Source organism: Lethenteron reissneri, chromosome 19 (genome assembly GCF_015708825.2).
Source record: "Lethenteron reissneri isolate LAM-NWPU_2019-01 chromosome 19, ASM1570882v1, whole genome shotgun sequence".
Lineage (NCBI taxonomy): Eukaryota > Metazoa > Chordata > Hyperoartia > Petromyzontiformes > Petromyzontidae > Lethenteron > Lethenteron reissneri.
The window spans coordinates 4,223,810-4,248,076 of record NC_083797.1 but is presented as its reverse complement, the minus strand read 5'-3'; the positions used below and the strand labels follow the sequence as shown (position 1 = coordinate 4,248,076).

The 24,267-nt window shown below is 48.1% G+C and overlaps 1 protein-coding gene across 1 annotated transcript in view; it reads right to left on the bottom strand.

Annotated features, from left to right (window-relative positions):
• Nucleotides 1-9,290: 9,290 nt before the first annotated feature.
• Nucleotides 9,291-24,267, bottom strand: part of LOC133344183 (uncharacterized) — a 78,224-nt gene continuing 63,247 nt past the window's right edge. Inside the window, exon 8 of the mRNA XM_061554202.1 lies at nucleotides 9,291-12,949. Within this exon, the coding sequence (XP_061410186.1) occupies nucleotides 12,782-12,949 (168 nt within the window). The 3' untranslated portion in view covers nucleotides 9,291-12,781. The remainder of the gene's footprint in view (nucleotides 12,950-24,267) is intronic.

Here is a 24,267-nt window from a genome sequence, read left to right as displayed (position 1 = left end):
CACCACCAACCCACCACCATCCACCCACCCACCACCACCCACCCACCCACCCACCACCACCTACCACCACCCACCCACCACCTACCACCACCCACCCACCACCACCACCACCCACCAATGGCGTAGCTATCGAGTGTGCAGGCGGTGCAACTGCTGCATTTGGGGCCCATGGGCCGGATGAGCTCAGGGACGGGGGGATAATTGTGGGACGGGGTTGGCGGAACGGGGTGGACTTTCCGCCACCCACGCTGCACTTCTGCACCGACTCGCCACAATCCATCCAAAACTCTCAGCTTCATATTCATTTACAAAGACCCCCCCCCCCCTGTATAGCCTTAACGTACTTTTGGGGCAAGTGGGTTGGTGGCCAGCATCACGGCCGGCCGCCTTTGTCTCCCCAGTGGCGATGTTTACACACCGTACCAGGGAGAATACTCATTTGAGACCGAGTCAGAATCAGAATATTTATTTATACTGATGTAATCAGATGAGCTATGAAGCTCTTTTTCACAAATCTTTGTCAGAATGTTACAGTAACAAACAATACAAAAAGACAATAGTATAGGAAATGTAAGAAAATCACTAAAACAACTTTTGTTTTATTTCATCAGGTAGAGGCCCACTTCGCTATTAACTTCTTATTCAGAAGCGAGTGTTGGTGTACGGTGCTTTTTCTGCAATATTTTGCTGTCTTTTCTTGGATTTTCTGTTTGCACATAGTCACTTTAAGATGTTTTCTTGTTCATGTTTTAGTTTTTTTGTTTGTTGCGGTTGCACCCGATTCAAGAGCCGATTGGCTCACAGGGCTATACCTAATAAATGAACTTGAAAACTTGAAAACTTGACCTGGCCACAAATGACAGCTCAGCGAAGTGGCTTATCACGTGACAAAAAAATGTACAGCAGCCAAATTTCATGTAAAATAATCTGGAGGCCCAGGGTATCGATTCAGATATTCGTCACTGACGTTGGCCGTGAGCTTGGCATGGAACGAACTCTGGTGGTTCGGAGGGCGCAGTTGTTAGCCGCTCACCACAATGTACAAGGGGTCGTCCATAAATGACGTCACGCACCTAGAGGGGGGGGGGGGTCAGACATTTGTGACGATGTGTGACGAGGGGGTGGGGTGAGAAATGTGACGTCACATCACAATGCGCAACTTTAAATAAATATAGACAACACGTTCTACTTAATTAAATATACTTTTTAATAAATGTTTTCTCCTACAACATCAGAGTGCAGCGCCACATTAAATACGCACTACAATGACAGTAGTTTAAAGCGATTTGAAGCATGTTTTATTTTCAAAATGGAAATATGGTTTTGGGGTGGGGGGCAGAGCTTTGTGACGTCATATTTGAGGAGGGGGGGTCTGACTTTTTGTGACGCCGTGTGACGAAGGGGGGTGAAAAATCGCGTGACGTCATTTATGGACGGCCCCCAACACCCAAGTGCAGAACGCATGAACCCACACCGCCAAAACCGTAACACCCCAGAGGCCTCACTTGACGGCAGCCGATGTGCTCAGCCCCGACGCGTAACAACACAGCGGTAGACCTTATAGCAGGAGGAGTTGTTGAGCAGAGTTCGTAGTTGGATGACCACAAGAGGTGGCATGCCAGACGTTGTAGGCGTGAAGCTGTGAAGAGGCCAGGGGATGATACTATTTATAAAACAATAATTTTACCAGGTAAGGCCCACTCAGCTATATATAGCTGATAGCTAATCGTAGTGGCATATCAACGTGAAACTTTAATAGCAACCAATCACTCTAAACGCATGTTGATTCTAAATGTGGACGGGGACAAAAAACACGAGGACCTGGAGGAAAAATCCACGTGCAAACTCCAAATATACACAGCAGGCGTCAGGGTCGTGATGGAACCCACGACCTCCTTGTATACCAGGCGAGGTAGTGGTACCCACCGGAGCTTGCACGCCAGACGTTGTTAGGTGTGGATCTGCGAGGCGGCCAGGTGATGCCAAAACAACGATGTATACTGGTAGGAACCTCCTGGTTACACCAGTTCACAAGGGGATGATTGTGTTCGTCCCTCGTGCAGGGAGGGGCTGGGTGGGGAGGGAGGGGCTGGGTGGGGAGGGTGGGAGGGGTGGGGCTGGGTGGGGAGGGGCTGGTCACCCCGTGGTGCCCTTATAAAACTCAACGCTTAACCTACTCACGCCGGCTTGTGCCCGCCCTCACAGTCGGCCATATTTGCGGAATACACCACGCCGCCGTTGACCCTGGCCATTGACCGAGCAACCCAACGTTTCTACCAGCTCCCTCTGCAGGAATGTGTTATCCAGTCTACCCGTGCGGTGCTGAGTCGTTCTACAAAACCCTCGTGTGCCTGGTGGGGTTTTCTCCAGGTTTTCCACCGACGCTAAGCCAAACAACGCTCATCGATGCAGTAGTCTCGAGGCTTTGTCGCGCATACAATTGCCACTGTGAAAATGATTTGGACAAATCATCGGACGCCATATAATACCAAACAGCGTGCAGCTATGATCGCATTGCTACAGTAACAACAACAACGCATTGCAGGCACTTGATCATACTGCACGCGAATAACCAATCCACCAAGTGATCACTTCCCATGTACACATTACGCAACTAACTCAATTGAACAGTCTCCAAAAACTCATCGTTTAAATCACATCAATTGCAGCCCTCCCTCTGTGAATACACTGCTGGATGAAGCCCCCCCCCCCGTGACCATACTTCCCCACTCTGGTGAGTGTGGGTCTGTGAAGAGCGATTGGACCGGTTCATGTAAAACTCGCCCTACTGATGTTAGCCGTGGCCTAGAATCGATCTAAGACGGCCAGATTCATAGTACAATGCACACCAAGTCCGGTAATTATAATACACGAGTACTGTATCTGCAAAGAAGAATAGGTATTCAACTGCAAACGCAACAGGAATCGCAGCATGCCTTGCATGCCAAGGTGACATCACCATTCTTTGCGCACAAAATCAGCAACGCGGCCCACCACGCGTTAGAAGCCATCAACTCGAAAGCGAACTTTTATTTTAAAATTTCGAATTCCCTCTTTGGCTCCAGTGAAAGTGTTTTAACGAAACGCGTACGAGCCCACAGACAAAGATTCCCCCCCCCCCCCGTACAGCCTGCACGGACTGTTGGGGCAAGTGCTGTGAGCGAGCACCTATGAAGACCGTAAGGGGGCGGGTTGGCCAGCCGCCTTTGTCTCCCGAGTAGCGATGTTTTTACGCACCGCACCAGGTACTCGTTTGAGGCTGAGTCGACCTAGGGGAGGTCCAGGACCGGTTCAGATCATCGTCATTGGTGTCGACCGTGAGCGGGAATCCAACCCGGGTCGCCGGGTTCATAGCGCAGTGCACCACTGACCACTGCGACACCGCTCCCCAAAGACAAAGATCCCCCGTATAGCCTTAACAGACTGCAGGAGCAAGTTCTATTAGCGGGCACCTATGAAGGCCGGCACGGCACACGAGGGGGTGGGTGGCCAACACCACACCCGGCCGCCTTTGTCTCCCCAGTGGTGATATTTACACAACAGGTATTCATTTGAGGCTGAGTCGACCTAGGGGAGGCCCAGAACCGGTTCATATAATCGTCACTGGTGTCGGCCGTGAGCGGGAATCGAACATGGGTCGCCAGAGGTTCGTAGCACAGCAGCGCTACCTGCTATACTACCTGCCCATAGGCACACGCGCGCACGCACGCACTGCACACACCCCCAGCATGATCACATCCCCAGCACATCAACATGAAACTTTACACAGCAGCCCACCAACCCCCCCACCGCCCGCCTCCTCTGCTGTGACAAGAGCGCACACCCCAACCCCAGAAGTGTGACGGCATGAGAGTTGTGTGCGTGTGCGCACGCGTTTGGCACGTGGTCGACGTGCGCTTTGGCATGAGTCATTAGAATCTCAGTGGGAAGCAAACGGACGGGGGTGTTTTTGTGTACGTGCGCGTGTGTGTGCGCGCGTGCGGGCCAACACCAGTGACGATTGTCTGAACCTGTCCCGGTGTAACAGGCCGTAGGTATACCCCCAGGCCGTCGTATATCCGGGGTTAAAACGGTCTAGGCTCGATTATACTCTGGGGTATATTATGGCCTAGGTCAAATTATACCCCTCTAGGCCAAATCATACCCCCATGATAGTAATAGTGTTGAGCGATATAGACATGAATTACTAAATTTTTCCAACATTTTATTTAAAACTGTAAACACATAGACTTTGCTTCAAACAGAATTTTTTTAATAATAACCCTAACCCTATCTATAACCCTAAAAATTCCTCAATTGATCAAATTGAGATTCTTACTTCCATTAATACGCTTTTTAGATATCGATTGAAGTTCGTTTAAACTTTCACAAGGGGCATATTCTGGCCTAGAGGGGTGGTATGGTCTGGCCCAGTTCGAGTTTAAACCCCCGAGGGTGTAGTTTACCATAGGACACTTTATCCCCCCGGTTATACTCTGGCCTGGGCCAAACTATACCCGGGTTTAATCGGGACAGGGGTTATTTTAGCCTGTTACACGGGGTCTCCCGTAGTTTCAACTCAGCACCAACTGAGTACCCCGGTGCGGTGCGTGAACATCGCCACTGGGGAGACAAAGGCGGCTGGGCGTGGTTTTGGCCAACCCATCTCCCCTCGTGTGCCGTACCGTGCAAGGCCTTCAAACAGCACTTACCCCAACAGTCTGTTTAAAGGCTACATGGGGAACCTTTGATGTGGTCGTGTGGGATATAATGAGGCTGCAATCCGCGTTGCGCGCACGACCTGTTTAACAAATCGTCAAAGCGGCGAGTGACGGCATCAATTTGTTCATTCAAATCAGGTGACCGAATCATCCGCCGTGCGCCCCATCTCGGCAGGCTTATCGCGAGCTTCAGCACTAGAGAGTGCTTGGATGGGCACCCGTGATGTACATAGATTAACTTTGCGCAAGAGCGCAGAAGCGTGGTCACCACATCTACGCCTCTATGTAAGGAACGAAACAGGTGGACTTCTCCACAAATCTGGCTGTCGCCTGATGCAGCTAGTTGTAATTACTGGCGCATCGTTGTACTCGGATTGTAAATGTTGTGGCTTGGCTCTCCAACACACCGCTGGTGCTGTACTCGTGACGAATTGGGCACGTTCTGTTTACGTGACAACCCTTACGATTTGGCTGTGTCGGGTGGTGGCGGGTTTTAACGAAACATTTTATATTTACGCGATCTAACAACCCCCCCCCCCCCCGAAAAAAAAACACTTATAGATGATATTGGTTGCGAAAGCTAACGTGTTAAACAAAAAAACGTGTTAAACAAAAAAAGTGTTAAAAAAGAAAATGTGTTAAACCAAAAATAAAGTGTTAAACAAAGAAAAAAGTGTTAAACAAAAAAAAACAGGTGTTATAGGCTGCGGCGCTCCTTGGTGGGCAGCAGAGGGCAGGGCAGCGCAGAAGAAGAAGAAAAAAAAAACCGACTGTTGTCCCACACTTGTGAGTTTTCCTTCGTCTGTGCGTGCCGCGTTCACCAACACGCACTGGCCAAGCGTGGATGCCTGTAGTGCAGTAACATAACCTCGTGCGGTTTGCAAAACAAGTATTGTGGTTAAAGCAGACATGATTCCTTGAAAAGGTTTCAGTTTGGTGTTTTAACATCTTAACACCTGTTTTGTTGGCAGAAAGGGGAAAACAACCCTATTATCAAGTGGCGTCTCGTGTGGAAATGTATAGCAGCCAAATACTCCAAAATGCGCGTTGATTCTAAATGTGGAGGTAAAAATCGGTTGACTCGGAGAAAAATCCACGCGACCACGAGGAGAGAGACACGCAAACTCCAAATACACAACAGGCGTCGTGAGGTTCGGTTACGAACCCACGACCTCCTGTATACCAGGCGAGGTAGTTAACATCTCGCCACCGAGGCGCGCCCATCAACTGTCATGTGCCTATTTATTTTGCTGGGTGGAAAGAGCGGGGGGGGGGCATCATACATAGGGCTGAACGAATTTGGGGAAAATATCTAATTGCGATTTTTCTGATTGATTGCGATTTGCGATGAAATTTGTTAAAGTCAAGCTCCAGTTCAATATTCACTGCGTAATAGGTTTAAAACATGATGGAGCATTACCACACGATACCATCAAAATATGAACTGCTCTATATATTCTCATGCAAGGATGATAAGTTAAAATATATGAATTGCTTCCACCATGTATTTATAAAAAAATATTGAAATAGAACGATCAAACATAGAACCATTGTTAAGTTAAATAAAGTTATAATAATAAATAATAAAACAATTCCAATAAGAAAGTAAAATCGCAGCCTTTGCGATTCGCTAATCGCATTGTTTTCAAAATTACGATTTCGATTTGAAATCGATTAATCGTTCAGCCTTCATCATTGCTAGTCCAGTAGTGCTATAACCATTGCACCACGGCAGCATTCCCACTGGGAGCAGTAAGAGGTCACTCATTCCCATTCTAATTGCCTCGCTGGGGCATGCAGAGTTCAAGCTGCGGGCGCCCTTCCGACTTAACCCCTGCGGTTACCACGGCGGGCGGCACCGAGATCCGTTTGTTATTGGGTCATTGCGCAATCAATGTTGTTGTTGTTGTTGTTCTTGTTATAGCGTTCCTTGAGTGGAGGCTAATTTGTTTTCAGGAGCCGATTCATTCAGAGATGTTTATACATTCGAAAGTAATGGCTGGCAACAACATGCAAGGCTCTTCTTGAGTACGAAAGAAAAAAAAGCTAAATTGTTACCGATGCGTAATGTATTTTTCATTAAGTAATGTAATGTTTAAGCTCTCATTGCCTCGTGTATCTTACAGTTATTTTACGAATTTTAATGGAATGTCAATCCATTGCTGGATGACAGCTACCCCGCGCGCTGTGTTGGTTATGGGGTGCGGCTTTTGACCATACTTCACCACGCCGGTCGGTACGGGTTAGTGTTGACCAGGACCGGTTCAGATATCAATCGCCAGCAATGTTAACCTTGGCGCGGAATGGGACCCGCCCCACCCAACGTGCATTGCTTAAACGGTAAAGGCGCAACACTGCAATTGTTTGCTCATGCCACTGCCGACGGAAGGAAGAATTCCCCTCTACCATGCTGGAGGGAGTTACCCACTCTTTACCCCCTCCTGCCGATCGACAGTGCTGTATACTGTACCGTGTACTGCTGGGTGGAGGGGTGTGGGGAGATTTGTGTGTGTGCTTTTTTTAAATAAACGTCCTCGTTTGTTTCAACTGCTGGGCCAGGAGATCGAATCGCCCACCGGGAGATCCGCATTGAGGCCACTGTGTGAACCATTAACAACGCCGGCAGCATGCGAATGAGATGATTACTTTCGTGGCGTGTTTTGTAAAATATCGTTCTATCTTTCGATTTAAAGCTTTCGTGACTGCAGGGATTCATCTTCTTGGTTCTTTCGGCAAAGTCACGTAGAAGGGAAATAAAGAAATAATAAAAATAAAACATAATAAAGTAATTCTCACGACGTTTCGGCCACAACGCAAGCAGCCGTCCTCAGGTGAAGAACAGGTCTGTCGGAAAGACAGACCTGTTCTTCACATGAGGACGGCTGCTTGCGTTGTCTGTCTTTCCGACAGACCTGTTCTTCACCTGAGGACGGCTGCTTGCGTTGTGGCCGAAACGTCGTGAGAATTATTTTATTGTTTTATTTTATTATTTCCTTCTACGTGACTTTACCGAAAGAACCAAGAAGATGATATCGTTCTATCGTAACGTCAAAGATAATGCATTTTATACTTTCTGGATAAAATATACATGAAATCATAAAGATAATATATACGTACTGTGTGGCTATTTCCCCACCATGACAATAGTACTTTGCATGTTTAATGGGTGTACCCATTTACACTGGTGGTGGACAGAGGCGAGCAGCTCAAAAAAAAACAAACAAACAAACAAAACTTGCCCAAAATGTTTGAGATGCCGGGCCAGGAGATCGCACCAAGAGCACCTCCGTCAGGATTTGAAGTCCAGTGCGCTCACAATTACACCACGGCAGCATTAAAATAACAAAACATTCCCTTGGCGCGTGTTAAACCTAAAAAAAAACCCAGGTTGTTATGATGTGCAATTAATTTATTGTTACTTTATTTCATGTTTAGTCTCCAAATTATCGTATCCTGCTGCAGTGTTTACGACGACCTCGCTTATTATGCATAACATAGACACGTGGGTTTCATTGAAATATCACAATGTGTAAAGTCGAGTTGTAATTAGGGGTATTCGGCATGACCGCGCAGTTTTTCCAATAGTAATTATCATTGTAAAGTAACCAAGCACCTCATTAAATTCCACTGACATTCAAATCCTCGGGGGAGGCTCTAATGTTACCGGGTGAGTGTTGATGTTGATACCCAAATAACTGGGATACAGAAGGACGTGGGTTCGATCCCAACCCTGGTGCCTGTATATTTGGAGTTTGTATCTTTCTCCCCGTGGTCGCGTGGATTTTTGTCCGGGTGCTCCGGTTTTCCCCTCCACATTTAGAATCGGCACGCGTGTAGAGTATTTGTCTGCTATAAATATCCACATTGATAGGCTACTTCGTTGAGCTATCATTTGTGGCCAGGTTGCTTCCGAAAAAGAATTACATAGCTCAGTGGGACTTTCCTGGTAAAATAAAATAAGTAATATTTACCTGGTGAAATTCCAAAAATAGTTAGTATTTCTAGACTTGAAGTTTTCGTGACTGCAAGGGTCCATACTCTTTGGTTTTTTCGGAAAAGTCACGTAGGTAAAAAATTAAATAAATTAAGTCACGACGTTTGATACAGTAATTTTGCTGTGACGGTGCCACCTGAAGACGGAAGCTTGTGTTGCCTCCCAAACTTCGTGATTTAATTTATTTTTATTTTATTTTTTACCTACGTGACTTTACCGAAAAACCCAAAGAGAATAGTTAGTATTTTGGTGAGCTGTGTATAATGCTCTGCTTATAATGCATTTATCGGGCACAATAAAGTATTTCGTTATTGCGTTTCACAGGGGGCCCATAGTTTGTGCTCTGACTCATAAAATCTGGAAACCCAGCAGCTGCTGTTTAAGTGACTCTGACGATGAGACCCAGAAGGTTGAAACCGATTACGACATTTTCTTGGTGAATCTAACGCTGCTGGATGACATTGATCTGCAAGGTGTTGTTGAAAGTGGGAGACAGAATGGAGTTTTGCTTATATATTTTTAAAAAGTGTATGTACGTTGCGCGCGTGTGTGTGCATACATATGTGAAAAGATTACACTTAACAAAGAAATACACAAATTAAAACTTTATATTTAAAATATTCTAACTGAAAATACATTCTGGCACAACACAACTGCATATACTCTATAAACCATGTCATAATAAATTGATGACGTACCTAGAACATCGACAAATAAACATTACAATAAACTTATTGAAATTAAAAAGATATAAAAAATATAGCAAGCGTAACAGATGACACCAAAGCGTACACACTGAAATTTAAAATAAAAGACGTCATGGCACAAACGTTCAACATGAGCGAGCGTTGACGGGTAATGATGTCACCCCATGCTTCACATCACCACCGTGTTCTAAGATTCTTCTCACCGTACATTACAAGATGCACTTAATCCCTCTGCATATGAAATGATCATGGGGTGGTGCGTCTTATAATCCGATTCAGAGTGTGTGTCCATATTTGTATAACTGTAGGCGTATTGACACCGGGAGATCGTTTTGGGGTTCGTCTTACACCAGGGGTCGGCAACCTACGGCTCCGGAGCCGCATGCGGCTCTTTACGGGCTGCTTCTTGACGATATGTACGTATGTACAGTATGTACTCAGATGCATTGCGGCTCTTGAAATACTGAATTTTGTACCGAATTGGAAAGAAATGGCTCTTCTTGTTATTTTGGTTGCCGACCCCTGTCTTACACGGTCCAAATTTTTCCAAATTCGAAAATTACTCGATTGGGATTACACATATACCCATCGTCACCACCCCACCCCAAAATCACTCTTGCAAACGAAGCTACGTTCGTCTGTTCTAGAGCTTCACTTTCACTTTCCGGAGGTCTCGAATCTGGAGAACGTAGTACATATACCGCACCATCCAGACGGTACGCTATCCAAAACGGGAATGCCCGTGTGACGGCTCTACACACCTGGTCTGATTACTTAGCGGGGCAGAGTGGGGGGTGGTTTGGACCCCCAAACTCTTCCACTCTATGAAGAAGCCAACCAGCAAAGACATTTGATCCGGAGGGTGCCGTCATAATTGCGGGTGTTATCTCTTCAGGAATCGCTGCGTTCTCTCCTTCCACTCTCTCCTCTCTACCCGAAAACACGTGACGTGCCTTTGTTCAAACGCATGCATTTTAAAAGCTCTCCCGATATCGGTGTGCGAGTTGTACAGCGCGCGTGTTCTTTTTACGCTTTCCGCCGGACTTTCGACGTTTCGCTGCGCGTCCTGGATTGCTCCAACTTCAACGTGAGCTGTTCCGACTCGGTTCGTGAACGACGTGTCAGCGAAACGTCTGACATCCAGAAACACTGAGCGGTAAAAAAAAAACGATAGAGGTTTGTATCCTCAGTACCATGTACTCATCATGCATCTTGTATGCGTGGCGGAGCAATTGGTTGGGGTGCACTAACGAACCCGGCCAACCGAGTTTGATTCCCGCTCCCGGCCAACAGCAGTAGCGATCATCTGAATCGGTCCCTGGCCTCCCCTAAGGTCGACTCGGCCTCAAAAGCGAGTACCTGGTTTTGTGATGTGTAAACATCGCCACTTGGGGAGACAAAGGCGGCCGGGAGTAGAGCTGACCCCCGCACCTCCACGTGTGCCGTGCCGGCCTTCATAGGTGCTGCTCGCTAACGGCACTTGCACAGACAGTCTACTACAGGCTATACGGGGGATCTTTGTCTTTGCAGTGGTGCAGTTGTTGGCAGAGTTCCCTCTGAACTCTGTGAACCGAGCTCCATTATCAGCCACGGCTAACATCCATTGATGAGCGATATCCAAACATTGGCAGTGGGCACGCAGAGAGTCACCAACCACAGCAATTCTATGGATTGTCACGATTCCGGCTCTCGACTTGACACAACAGTTGTGTGTTGCGTCTTCACTTTTGTATCGTTCTCCGATCGTCGCCGTCTTGTTCCTCCAGTTTTCTGTTTGTCGCTGTGGCGTTTACGTGGAACAATGCGAGCGTATCATTCACGTATAACGCAGAAATCATTCGCCGACTGTGGGATGGTATGAATCGATGCTTGTACCGTGAGAATATGACTAGAATTTACTTGATGACTTGAAAAACCGTTACACGCATGCCGTGAATAATGAGATTCGAATCACAATGCCTTACGCGTGCAGTTTTGCACTCTATTTTGGCCCCAAACTGACCCAGATCTGGATATATCAGTCGAGCGGAAAGTCCGATAAGATTCACCGGCTCTGGCACACATTGCTCGGCAGGGTGCGTGTACATATGTAGAACCTCTTTCGCGCCGTACAAATTGGAGATGTGGTGGGGGGGAGGACATGAAACTGCGTGCATGCCTATCCATTGTATGATATTGAGATGCAGCTCCAGTTTTGCACCGAGATCATCGGAAATGATAGACTGAATTAGCAGCTCCAGGGCCAATTATCATCCAATTGACTCGGTAAAGGGGTCGAATCGTTCACAATTATTGACATTGTTCACATTAAACTGCATATGATATCAACTTAAAATTGTACTTCTCGTTCCTGGAAACTGGTGGAGCGGTCTATGGGGAGATGTCTGGACGAAACATACATCGTACAAATATACATCGTACAAATATACATCGTACAAATATACATCGTACAAATACACAGACGTGTTATGTCGAATGCCTCCCGTGTGCCAAACTCATTGCGGCCATGCAGTTTTGTTTCTCATCGCCCATGCCGTAGTCTCATAAATAAAGTCGTCATGGAATAGAAAACGACAACAACAACAACAAGGAACCCCTGAAAGTTTAGTCGGCTTGACTCCGAGCCCGATGTGAAAAGACGAAGTGCTTATCGTTGATTGTGCGCACGCGAAGCATAGCCGCTGCACGACGGCCCACCTTGTCTGCTCGTATCACGACCTGACCTAGGAGGCGCACCTGAATTCATCAACGCGCTTTGCTGCATCGTGGTGATGATTTCGGACGTACGTAATTGTCCGTGCTTATCGCCCTATGGACTCAGAGTTCAATCGATCGTCTATTGTGACAGGGTTGCACGTGCTTGTGTCAGCATGCTGGATTATCGATTTGTTTTCTAAATATATCGTAAGAAATTATGCCTTGTGCGAAACGGGGTGGGCAGGTCGATTGCATTGCCTGGCGAGTTAACCCCTTTGCCGTTCGAAAACAAAATACCTTTAGGCGGTACGTCTTCGGCACGGAAGACGTACCACGGCTCCCACAAGGCCATGCGTGGGGGCACAGTTTGTCGCCAGCTATCGTAGAGCGCGGGTCGTGTCGCTACGGTTCTCTGCGACGAGACTTTAAGAACAACGGCGCAAAGCCTCTCTAAATAAAATTCACGCAAACCGCTCGCGTGTTCCGAGATTCGGCGGTGAACGGGACACCCACCCTGCAGCTTGCAGACCGTCTTTCGGAACGTGAAAGGGTTAAGACCGTGTTTGATTATGAAGTGTTGGGGTCATAATCGGCACGTGGTTTTTTAACGAAAATTTATATATATAAAAAAAATAACAATCGGCAGTCAGGCGTGGGGGGGCGGGGGCGGGGGGCTATGCCACTTATTTCCTCGAGGCAGGCATGGCCTGCTGCACGGTGGAGTACAAGCACTCGCTGTCACCGCTGACGGTGCCGATGATGGTGGCGTAGTGAACCTCCGAGCTGCTCCTCCGCTGCGGATCCTCGCTCTTCGCCGGCTGCAGCCTCACCTCGGCGTACGTGATGTGCGTCTGCGAAAGGCGACAATTGGGCAACTCAGCATTTGTTGAACGCGTTGGCCTTCGCGACCAATGTTATCCATAATAAAGGGTTTTTTTGAGGGGGGGGGGGGCGTTAGATCGCGTCCATTTTAATTCCGGTTGATCGCCTGATGAAGCTGGTTGTAATCACCAGCGAAACGTCACAGTACTCGACTTGTAAATGTTGCGGGTTGACTCTCCAACAGACCAGTGTGCTGAAGTAGTAACTAATACTGGTAGGAACCTCCTGGTTACACCAGCCCACAGGGGATTATTGTGTCCGTCGTGCCCGCCCTCACAGTCGGCCATATTTGCGGAATACACCACGCCGCCGTTGACCCTGGCCATTGACCGAGCAACCCAACGTTCCTACCAGTTCCCTCCGCAGGAATGTGTTTGTGTTTATGAATTCAGTGTTTGATTCATCGTGACATTCGTTTGTCATTATCAACATCGTCGTCAGTTGGTCATGATAAGCGATCCGCTGCTGGAACAAAGCAAGATCGTGATCCTGTAATGGAACCATCCACCCAGCGCCTTTGCGCACGAGCTGATTTCGCGCTTCATCTACGGTTAAAACCGGCGACTCGCCGAGGAGAGACCGCGGCCGAGAGCACATCCACCGCGGCAGATGGAGGGGTTAAGTCAACTCACGTGCGGGTACTCTATGGCATTCCATGTCGCAGGAATGCGAGAGATTGAGCGAGCAGTGGATTGAGCATCGCTGACGATTTTGACCAGAACCGTCCCCAGGTTATGGCGAATTGGCGCGACTGCCCTGGTCCCCGTGCTTTGGGGGGCCCACACAGTGGCGTTTTCTCCGGGCCCTGGTGCCCCCTATTGGCAGCCCTAATGATGATGACGATAAATCTGTTTCATTCACAGATAATCTCCCTGTACCGGTATTGCAACCCATGCACAAATTCACACGAAACTAATTAAGGCTTTCTGAAAAACACAACACAAATATAAACACCATGCATAGTGACACGTGCTACAAAGACAAAGATCCCCCGTATAGTCTTAACATGCTGTTGGGGCAAGTGGGGTTAGCGAGCACCTATGAAGGTCGGCACGGCACCCGAGGGGGTGGGTGGCCAGCACCACGCCCCGGCCACCTTTGTCTCCTTAGTGGCGATGTTTACACACCGCACCAAGTACAAATTTTGAGGCTCAGTCGACCTAGGGGAAGCCCAGGACTGGTTCAAATAATTGTCACCGGTGTTGGTCGTGAGTGAGAGTCGAACTCCGGTCGCCGGGTTCGTAGCGCGGTGTGCTCACCGCTATAAACTACCGCTTCCCAAACGTTATACTCACACAAGCAGCATGGCCTGTGCGTGTGTGTGTGCAGTCAACAACATAACACCATGACTCGATCACTTGCATCACCAAGCCTCTTGCTCATATCAACAAGTGTCTGGATTTAGTGGCTTATCACCTGTTGCGCCGTGTCCCCTGCAGTGTCAAAGCACTCAAGGGCTCGGGTTTTCATTCATCGGCCTATCGCCTTTCCAAAGCAATATGAGCCAATAGGCCTTTGACTAAAACACATTTTATGTGTACTTGGAGACGCAGAACGAATGTATGTTTATTTATTGGGCGGGTTACCCATAATGTTTCTTAATGACACGACGTGTGTTTGTGTACAAGTTTTCTTGCTGCTCAGTTAAGTGCTGTAGTGGAAGAGAGTGGGAGGGGGGGAGAGAGCTTTAACCAATTCCTTTCCGGTTGTGATTTAAGGTCTCTGGATTGTTGTTGTTATTGTCGTAGACTTCCGCCGTTGATGTTGCTGCTGCTGCTGTTTTTTGCTGACCTGCAGATCGGACGGATGGATTACTGCAAGTCCGAATTCGTGCTTGCGATGCAGTGAGCTAATATAGATGGGTCAAGGGGGGTCCAGGTCTGTCTGTGCTGGAGGTAGCGGATGAGGGCGGCAGCATTGATGGGAGCAATGTGCAATGCTTGCCCACGCCAAGTCATCCAGAAGTCGCCCAATCTTGTCAGATCTCAGAAGCTTGGATGCAGTGCCGGATGATCCTAGTAGCAAAAGTAGCTACATATGCTACGGGCCCCGCACTACAAGGGCCCCGCACTAAATGCTTTCTGGCTATCAATTCCGGTTCAGTGCTTCTGCACTTGCTCTATTACTATAGTACTAGACTGCCTTCAACTTTTAAGAACGACTGGGTGTTTAAGGTTAGCGATTTGTCGTATTATCTGGCTGTATAGCAAATGAAAAAATACAGTTACTTTACCATGCAAGTTAAACATTTAGGTGTTTTAATATTTGCGTGTTTTTTTAATTTAGGGCCCCTTTATAACATATGCTACAGGCCCGCAACTAGCTTAATCTGGCACTGCTTGGATGGGCGACCACCACGTACAACAGGTTGTGGAGCTAAAGTCTTTATACCCCGGTATTTTGTTTGCTATTTAACGGTTCTTTACTCCGTTTAAGTACCGTACATGCTGCAGCCCCTTTTGTCAATCCACCGTTCAGGGTTGTGCGGGGATTAATTGACCATACTTCACCGCGGGGGGTTAACGGAAGGCAGAGAGCATGTCGGCTTTAGGAGAACGCACAGAAGAGCCCTTTCGATGTGCCAGCACCAAACACTGGAAACGGGCAGCAGTAAATTGTGGCTTGAGCACACACGTGGCAGAAAGAAAGGAACAACAAATCTGTGGGAGCTTGTGAATGTTTCTCTCTTTTTTTTAAATAAGGGAAGCATACTTTTACGCCACTAAAACTGCTTGGCATAGTTTCAGATGTTATTCTTTCCAAAATTGGTCTTTGCATTTTTTTCAAACACCCCGGCGTGGTATTCGCACGTTTTGCTGCATTCTGTGACCTGCTGAAGAAAGCATGTCAAATATGTCCAGGTCACTTCTCCTTTGTGTATTTTACTCATCGATGGCAATGCCTCACTGTACAACAATAACAATGATATTTATATTATTCAATAAATCACAGCCATTAACCAATACAAAACATAATGAAGGCCTGCGTCACGGTGGCGAGATGTTAACTACCTCGCCTGGTATACAACCCCGACGCTCACGCCTGCTGTATATTTGGGAGTTTGCGTGTCTCTCTCTCCCTGCAGTTGCGTGGATTTTTCTCCGGGTCCTCCAGTTTTTCCCTCCACATTTAGAATCAACATCGCGCGTTTAGAGTCTTTGGCTGCGATACATTTCCACAGTGATAAGCCACTTCGTTGAGCTGTCATTTGTGGCCCATTTGTGGCCAAGTCGCTTCTGAAAAAGAACTGCATAGCTCAGTGGGCCTTACCTGCTAAAATAAAATAAGTAATATTTAAAAATACTTAAAAAAAAACACGCTTTAATGAAATGTACCCTACTCGTAATGGCAGAACTCCACGACTCCAGGAAGTGGCCCCGAAGCTTGCCACAACGTAAGGGGCCGTGGTGATATACAGCCAACGTGAGTTGAGCGTGGACAATTAGACCCAAGGCGAAACATAACATGTAAAAATTAATGCTTAAAAATACTTTTTTTAAAGAATATAGTATTGTCATCAGTATGACATAAGTATACCAAGTTTGCAGTCGATACCACATTGGGAAGTGGGTTAAAATTGAGTTACAAGATTTGAGGATACGACAACAACAATAACAGACAGAGTGAGTTAAATAAAATCGTGTAAAAAGTTTAATCGTTGAGTTTTAATAGTGTAGAGTATTCGGCTGCTATAAATTTCCACTTTGATAAGCCACTTCGTTGAGCATATCATTTGTGGCTTCCGCAAAAGAACTGTACGGCTCAGTGGGCCTTACCTGGTAAAATAAAAAATATATAACAAACAATAGTGATAATTGGCACCTTTTGACGTCATCTGGTCCAACACCATGTGAGACTAGGCTCTAAGAAAAGCTGTCTCGGGTGTGGACCAATCAATTTCAAGGACAGTGCATACATTATCATACATTATCAGAGTTGTGTTTGCATTCCGACCGCAGGTATTGTGGTCAATGCAAACACGACTCCTTGTAAAAAAAGGTGTCAGTTTTGTTGCCAGATAAAAGGGTAAAAAAAACAACGATCATATTTTGCTACTGGGCAAAGGGGGTTCCAGTGGTGTAAAAAATAGTGAGTTAGTTTAGAGAGTCGTTCCACCACGCTTCACCACGCTGCTCAGAGCGCGGTCGGTGAAGGAGTTTGTGAAGGTGACGATGCCCAGGAATCAAAATTAGTCGTTCTCATGAAGGGAGAAACGACCGTACGGGGAGAGTGCTGTTTTTTCCGTGCCCTGCTCACACGCTGACACGCCTCACAGATCACTGGGTTCATGGATTCGTGCCCTCCACCCCTCTCCGAACTCTACAGAATAAAAGTCCTCGCCCGCGCTTACAGCCAGGCTGGCTCGCCAGTAACAACCACCCAGAATCCCACCGATGCCAATTTATACCTTTTATCAGCAAAATAAATTATTCCAAAAATGTAACACGAGTTTCTATCGATCTGCTAACCCATCACAAGTCCACGTTGGCATTCTAAGCAGCGGCAGCAGCAGCTGCAGCACCGTTTTACAAACCACACAGAGCAAACCAGTTACTGCTGGAATAGTGGCCACAGCCAACATTCGCAATTGCTAAACATGTGCCAATCCACTACTGGATGGATGAAGACCTCCCCTCCCCCCGTGCCAAGTCGGCCGTGGGTGGGGTTTGTTTTGCCATACCTCTTCACATTTCTCTGCCCACTTCCCCACGTGTAAGGCAGCAGTTGGAAATACATCCTCTGGGTCTTGTTTACGTGGCAGCCGACAGGCAAGAAAATGCTGCAGTGACCCATAAAGTTATCGGCAGCATTCCTCCGTCGGCCATTTGGCCTGCGGAGATAAATCAAGAGACCTGGCACTGAGCACATTTTCTGTATTCAAAGGACCCTATTTTTTTTACACGGGGCTATATATAGACACGGGGGAGCTTGGCTCAAGGCTATACTGTATCGACATGCTTTATGAATGGCGGCTTAAGATTGATCATTGACCACTAAGTAAATATTGAAACTGCAGTGAAGTTAAATAAGAGACTTGCTGAAGCCGGTGATGGGTAAGCCGTATTGTGGGTTTTTATTTTTCTAAATAGCTGAGCTGACTAGTAGCTGTTTATTCTCTCTCGCTAGTCGTGACGACTCTTATGTACTTCACAAACCACGGTTGGCCACTTACGGTGCGAAAGAGGTTCCAACATACATTCGACACAATGCATGCACGTGTAACGCACCTGTCGAGTTTTGGGGCACATTTAAAACTGCGACACGGTGATGCGGATCTTATCATTCAAGACAAGGGGAGACACGGCGGGCTTAGCGATTGTATTTCTTGCAGCAGGGTACATGCCAGGCAGGCTACGCCACCGAGGGCATCTTATATTAAAATTCTGGTGCACAACTGAAATGTTGGGGGGGTAATAACAATTCCATATCACTTTATCAACGGAATAAACAACAATTTCAATGTACACGGCATCTAAATGCAACTGCTGTGAATGTCAGTGGTGTGTAGGGTGGCTCACATGGGCCTGAGTGCAAATAATTAAATGCCCTCCCCCCCCTTCCCTATTGAATCGGTCCCTGTGGTGTTGGCCCTGGTACAGTTGTGCCACGTGCACACTCAACAGCGTCAATTAATTGAAATAATTGTATTTTAAAAAATGCATCATTATAATTCATGACTTCTTTTATCCAGGAAAGCCACACGGAGTCACATGACTCTAAGGAGGGTTCTGCATTGGGTTTTTGTTTTAAAGTGTTTGCGGCCAATTTATGACAAGTGTTTATTTTACGTGTGGGAGGAAACCAGAGCAGCCGGAGAAACTCCACGCATGCGAGGGGGCAACACTCTATCCCCATGGCAACGTAATAACGCCTTGACACACTTCTCTTGAGATGGCATTTTATTGAAGGCACGTTCACTTGAAATCAGGCGGAGACCCCCACTGCAACAGCCCCGAGTCTCCCGCGCATCTCCCCCTTTTATATCACTACGAGGCCACGCCCCCCTTCTCGATAATTCTCGCTGACTCTGGACGCTCGCTCTACCGGCAGACTCCACCGTCCTCTTCCGTCGACTGAACGCGCTCCTTTATAGAACATTCCCGTAGCCACCAGTCCCTTCGCACTCACAACTGACTCCCCTGCCATTACTTCCCGTGGCCACTAGTGCATTCGTACTGTAGGCTGACTCCCCTGACATTACATCCCGTGGCCACTAGTCCCCTCGCACCGCATGCAGGGTCTATTGTCATTAGAGAAACATGGCGATTAGTCCACTTGCTGTACTGCTTTCTGCTGGCGAGCTATGGTACGCCAGCTCCTCTACGCCCACGACCAGGGAGTTTGTGATCCACCACTCCTCGCTGCTACCTGCTGCATCACAGGCCACGTGCGTAGCCACCACCGCCGCCTGGCGATGCCACGGGCGCAAGTTACAGAACACCCCCGTGCTCATATAAAACAAACTCAACGCAGTCGTCGGCACCTCTGATGAGCACGCTTGGCTACGTACGGCGTGAAAGAAGTTCAGCGTACAACACCGTGGCCTTAAAAAGTAAAACAAATTTCTAAACACAATAGGCGACACTTCGGCCCATCGACCTTTTTCATAGGCCATTGTACGTGCTATGAAGGAGGGTCATTGCCCAAAACGTCGCCTCTTGTGTATATATTTGTTACTTTACAAAAAGGAAGTGTTGTTTAAGACGAGTGCATTAAGTCTGTTTCTATTGTGCACCACCCGCCAGCAGCAGTACTGTATCAGCAAATTGACTGAAACACATATTTATAGTTATTTTCTCTCTAAAGTCACAAACCGCGGCCTACCTCAACGTTTACACTGCTTGCCATGCTTGCCATGCGTGCGGCAGACATTACCTGTTGTGGGAACCCCGGGAATATCGCCGGGGGGGGGGGGGGGGGGGGTACGAGGATGTTTGGGTTTCTCGCGTCCAATTTGGCAGGGCGGCCACGAGCAGCAGCAGCAGCAGCCAGCCAACCTGGCGTGTCCTACCCAGCCCGGCGTGTCCTACCCGGCCCGGCGTGTCCTACCCAGCCCGGCGTGTCCTACCCGGCCCGGCGTGTCCTACCCGGCCCGGCGTGTCCTACCCAGCCTGGCGTGGTCTACACAACCTGGCGTGTCCTACCCAGCCCGGCGTGTCCTACCCGGCCCGGCGTGTCCTACCCAGCCCGGCGTGTCCTACCCGGCCCGGCGTGTCCTACCCGGCCCGGCGTGTCCTACCCAGCCTGGCGTGGTCTACACAACCTGGCGTGTCCTACCCAGCCCGGCGTGTCCTACCCGGCCCGGCGTGTCCTACCCAGCCCGGCGTGTCCTACCCAGCCTGGCGTGGTCTACACAACCTGGCGTGTCCTACCCAGCCCGGCGTGTCCTACCCGGCCCGGCATGTCCTACCCAGCCCGGCGTGTCCTACCCAGCCTGGCGTGGTCTACACAACCTGGCGTGGTCTACACAACCTGGCGTGTCCTACCCAGCCCGGCGTGTCCTACCCGGCCCGGCGTGTCCTACCCAGCCCGGCGTGTCCTACCCAGCCTGGCGTGGTCTACACAACCTGGCGTGTCCTACCCGGCCTGGCGTGTCCTACCCAGCCCGGCGTGTTCTACCCAGCCTGGCGTGGTCTACACAACCCGGCGTGTCCTACCCAGCCTGGCGTCTCCTACCCAGCCCGGCGTGTCCTACCCAGCCTGGCGTGGTCTACCCAGCCTGGACCGCACCTCGGCCATGGCCTGGCCATGCAGTGCGCATGACCCGGAGGGTCAGGGCAAAACACACACACAAAGACAAAGGTCCCCCTCCGCGCCCCCATATAGCCCGAATAGACTGTTGGGGCAAGGGACGTCAGCGAGCGACCCTACGAATGCAGCGATGGTACGCACAGTACTCGGATTGTAAATGTTGTGGCTTGGCCCTCCAACACACCGGTTAGTGCTGTGCTAGTGACGAATTGCCACGTTCTGTTTACGTGACAACCCTGACTAGTTGGCTGTGTCGGGTGGTGGCGGGTTTTAACGACACATTTCTATATTTACGCGATCTAACCCCCCCAAAAAACCAGCTCTATTATGGATGATACACACACTCCGCTGCTGCTGACTCGGTTATCTGGGCTTGAACCACCTGAAATGTGAAATAATTGAAGTTGCTGCTCTCTGCGTCGACATCGGCAAGCGTACGACAACAAGAAGAGCATTGCGAGGGACCGCTTGGTCCACACGAGCGGTGAGCCACCACCACGCCTGATCGATCGATCGATCGCCTTCGTCTCAACGCCCCACGGTGGTGGCGTTGTTTACCCGCCGACGCCGTAGTACTCGCTCGAGGCCGAGTCGACCTTAGGGGAGGGCCACGGTTACCGGTTTAGAGACTAATCGACGCTGGCGTTGGTGGGCCGCGAGCGGGGTTCGAAATTGAACTCGGTTCGCCGGGTTTTCCCACGCGCGGCGGGCTGACCACTGCGCCACCGCCCGCTGGGCAAACACCCCCAGAGCACCATCGACAGGAGGGGCCCACGGGCAGACGTTCTCACTCAGGGCACAACAATGCCTCCGCTGAATTCTCCTGCCGAGGTCCATTGTGTGGCGTGGGCTTGCCGAGCTCTATCTCTGGGACAGCTGGCGGACCCACCCCGCCCACCCATATCTACACAGAGGTGTCAACTGGGGTCGCCGCGATATGACCATTTTGTGCGATATATCCCACGAAATATCGTACAAAATTCAAGAGGTGATGTCGGTGCAGCACTGCAATTACGTACGGTGCATGACTTACTATAAAAATAATGTAATTTTTTCTTCCTACGTGACTTTACCGAAAGAACCAAACAGTATGAATTCCTGCAGTCACGAAAGTTTTAAATCGAAAAATAAATATGCGTCGTTAAAACCTGCCACCACCCGACACAGCCAACTAGTAAGGTGTTTTTTTATTATTTCGTTCTGTAACAATGTCAAAGAAAATATTGGTTCTCACATCTCCTATTTACACCCCTGATGAGCCAGTGTTAGAAATGCCACATTCCTATGACAGGGTCCAGTATATTCAAACGACAGCATATGTTGACTTTCCCAAAAAAAAACTGCTACTACGTGTATCGACCCCCAGGAGATGATGGTTCTGAGTCAACCCCCAACCAGGATTTCAACTCGCAATCTTCGAATTGTGATCCACTCGCTCTACTGCTGAGCTACCTGGTGTGTGAATGTATTACTCACAAATATAGCAATGCCTTTCTCTGACTGTGACTATCGTGTGCTCGGTCTTGAGACGGTTGTATTTAGACGCTATATACAAAGCCAACAATGTTTTGAACATCGTACTGAAATGTACAAGGGATACGACGGTTCATTATTTGATTAAAATATATTCTTATCATAAACTCACCAGTAAATTGTGCACACACGATTCATTGCAAGTGTGTGCACATTCTGAGTTAATGTCACGTACAGGCTAATGGAGTGAACGACATTGTGCAAACTTTACCGAACAAAAAATGAAACAATACAAATGAGACCGTCTGCTACGGGACAAAGTAAAAGTCAATACAGGTACTTACATCGAATTCCTGGACCCGAATTTGAACAATGCATCAAATCAAGTGGCAACGGGTGGCAGTGAATCATTACACGCCTATTTACCCAGCAGTGATTAAAAGCACATGCTGCACATGTTATACATTACACCGTTATTAATACTATTATTATTCTACAACAGTGCAAGCTAATAATGGCGCAGTGGTGGCGACCCTGGGGTTAGCGTTACAAACCTCGCGACCCACATTCGATTTCCGGCCACGGCTAAAATTAGTGGCGAGAAATATTTGAACCACACAACCAACTCGCTCCCTTCACCAGCCCACACTGAACATTGTCGTGAAATATATGGTAGAAACAAAACCCATTACTCACACAGCGTGGAAAGATCTTCATTTTATAGCAATAGATTAACAAAGTGTTGTAAACTACGATGGTAAATGTATTACGCGCGGAGGGGGGGGGGGGTGCACACTATATTGAGTGAACATTATCAATGATACTCTTGGCAGTACAGTTTAACCATCGTAACGATGTAGCCGGTTCATCGACTTACATTTAGGGGCTTAATGTCAGCCAAGTTCAAGTTCATTTATTAGGTAGAGCCCTGTGAGCCATTCGGCTCTTGAATCGGGTGCAACCGCAACAAACAAAAAACAAAAACATGAACAAAAAACATCTTAAAGTGAATATGTGACTAAGTGCAAACAGAAAATCCAAGAAAAGACAGCAAAATATTGCAGAAAAAACACCGTACACCAACGCTGTGTGCAAACATCCTAGTGGGATGCAAGTCAAACAACAAAAACAACAGATCTTTGGCTGCGGCTCCAAGTCACGCACCGCGTTGCTCAATCTAGCGGTGACCGGGAAAATATCCGGTGAGAAAAAGAGGCCTGCGCACACGTGTTATTGCTGTGCACAACTAGGGAGGAAATACTGTATAGCTCGTTGTCGATTGCAGTGCAGAAGGCCAATTCACAAAGGGATGGTGTTTTAGAAAGATGGACCCGATTTGAAATCGCTATATCTCTGCAACCACGAACCGCCCATGAATGAAACTCTTACCACTTGAAAGGGCGGGGCATAGAAGGGGCGGGGCATAGAGGGGGCGGGGCATAGAGTTTCAAATTATTACCACTCGATGCCTCTCCCAACGCACAAACAGCCCCTAGCCTCAATCATTTGCAAGACACATTGGATAGGTCGCACGGGACCCCAAGACTTGGCGCTACACTCTTGGCCCCCAAGATCCCCAGACATCACACCCTGCGACTTTTTCTTGTGGGGATACGTCAAAGACCGTGTTTTTGTGCCACCATTTGCGACTAATCTGGATGACCTCAAAAACAGAATCACGGCAGTGGTGACTTCAGTGGAAGACACTTTGAGAGGCGTTTAGGACGAATTCAACTATCGTCTCGATGTTGTCTGTACAGCAGGTGGAGGGCACATAGAGCATTTATAAAATGGTTAGTAAAACTTGATAACTCATTATACCGTTTGTGACTTTTTGTGTAATTGTAACATGTTGCCATCGTGAAATATACTGCTTTGAAATTGGGTCGATCTTTTTTAAACACCCTATATATACCTGTCAACCCATACGGTTTACCCCGTATTCTTGTGCAGGGAAATTTAGTTTTCAGGTCCATACGGCATACAGCCGTTTTCAATACGGGCAGAATAAATATGTTTTGTCTATGTTCATGGGCCTCTGCGTGTCTATGTCTCTGTGTGC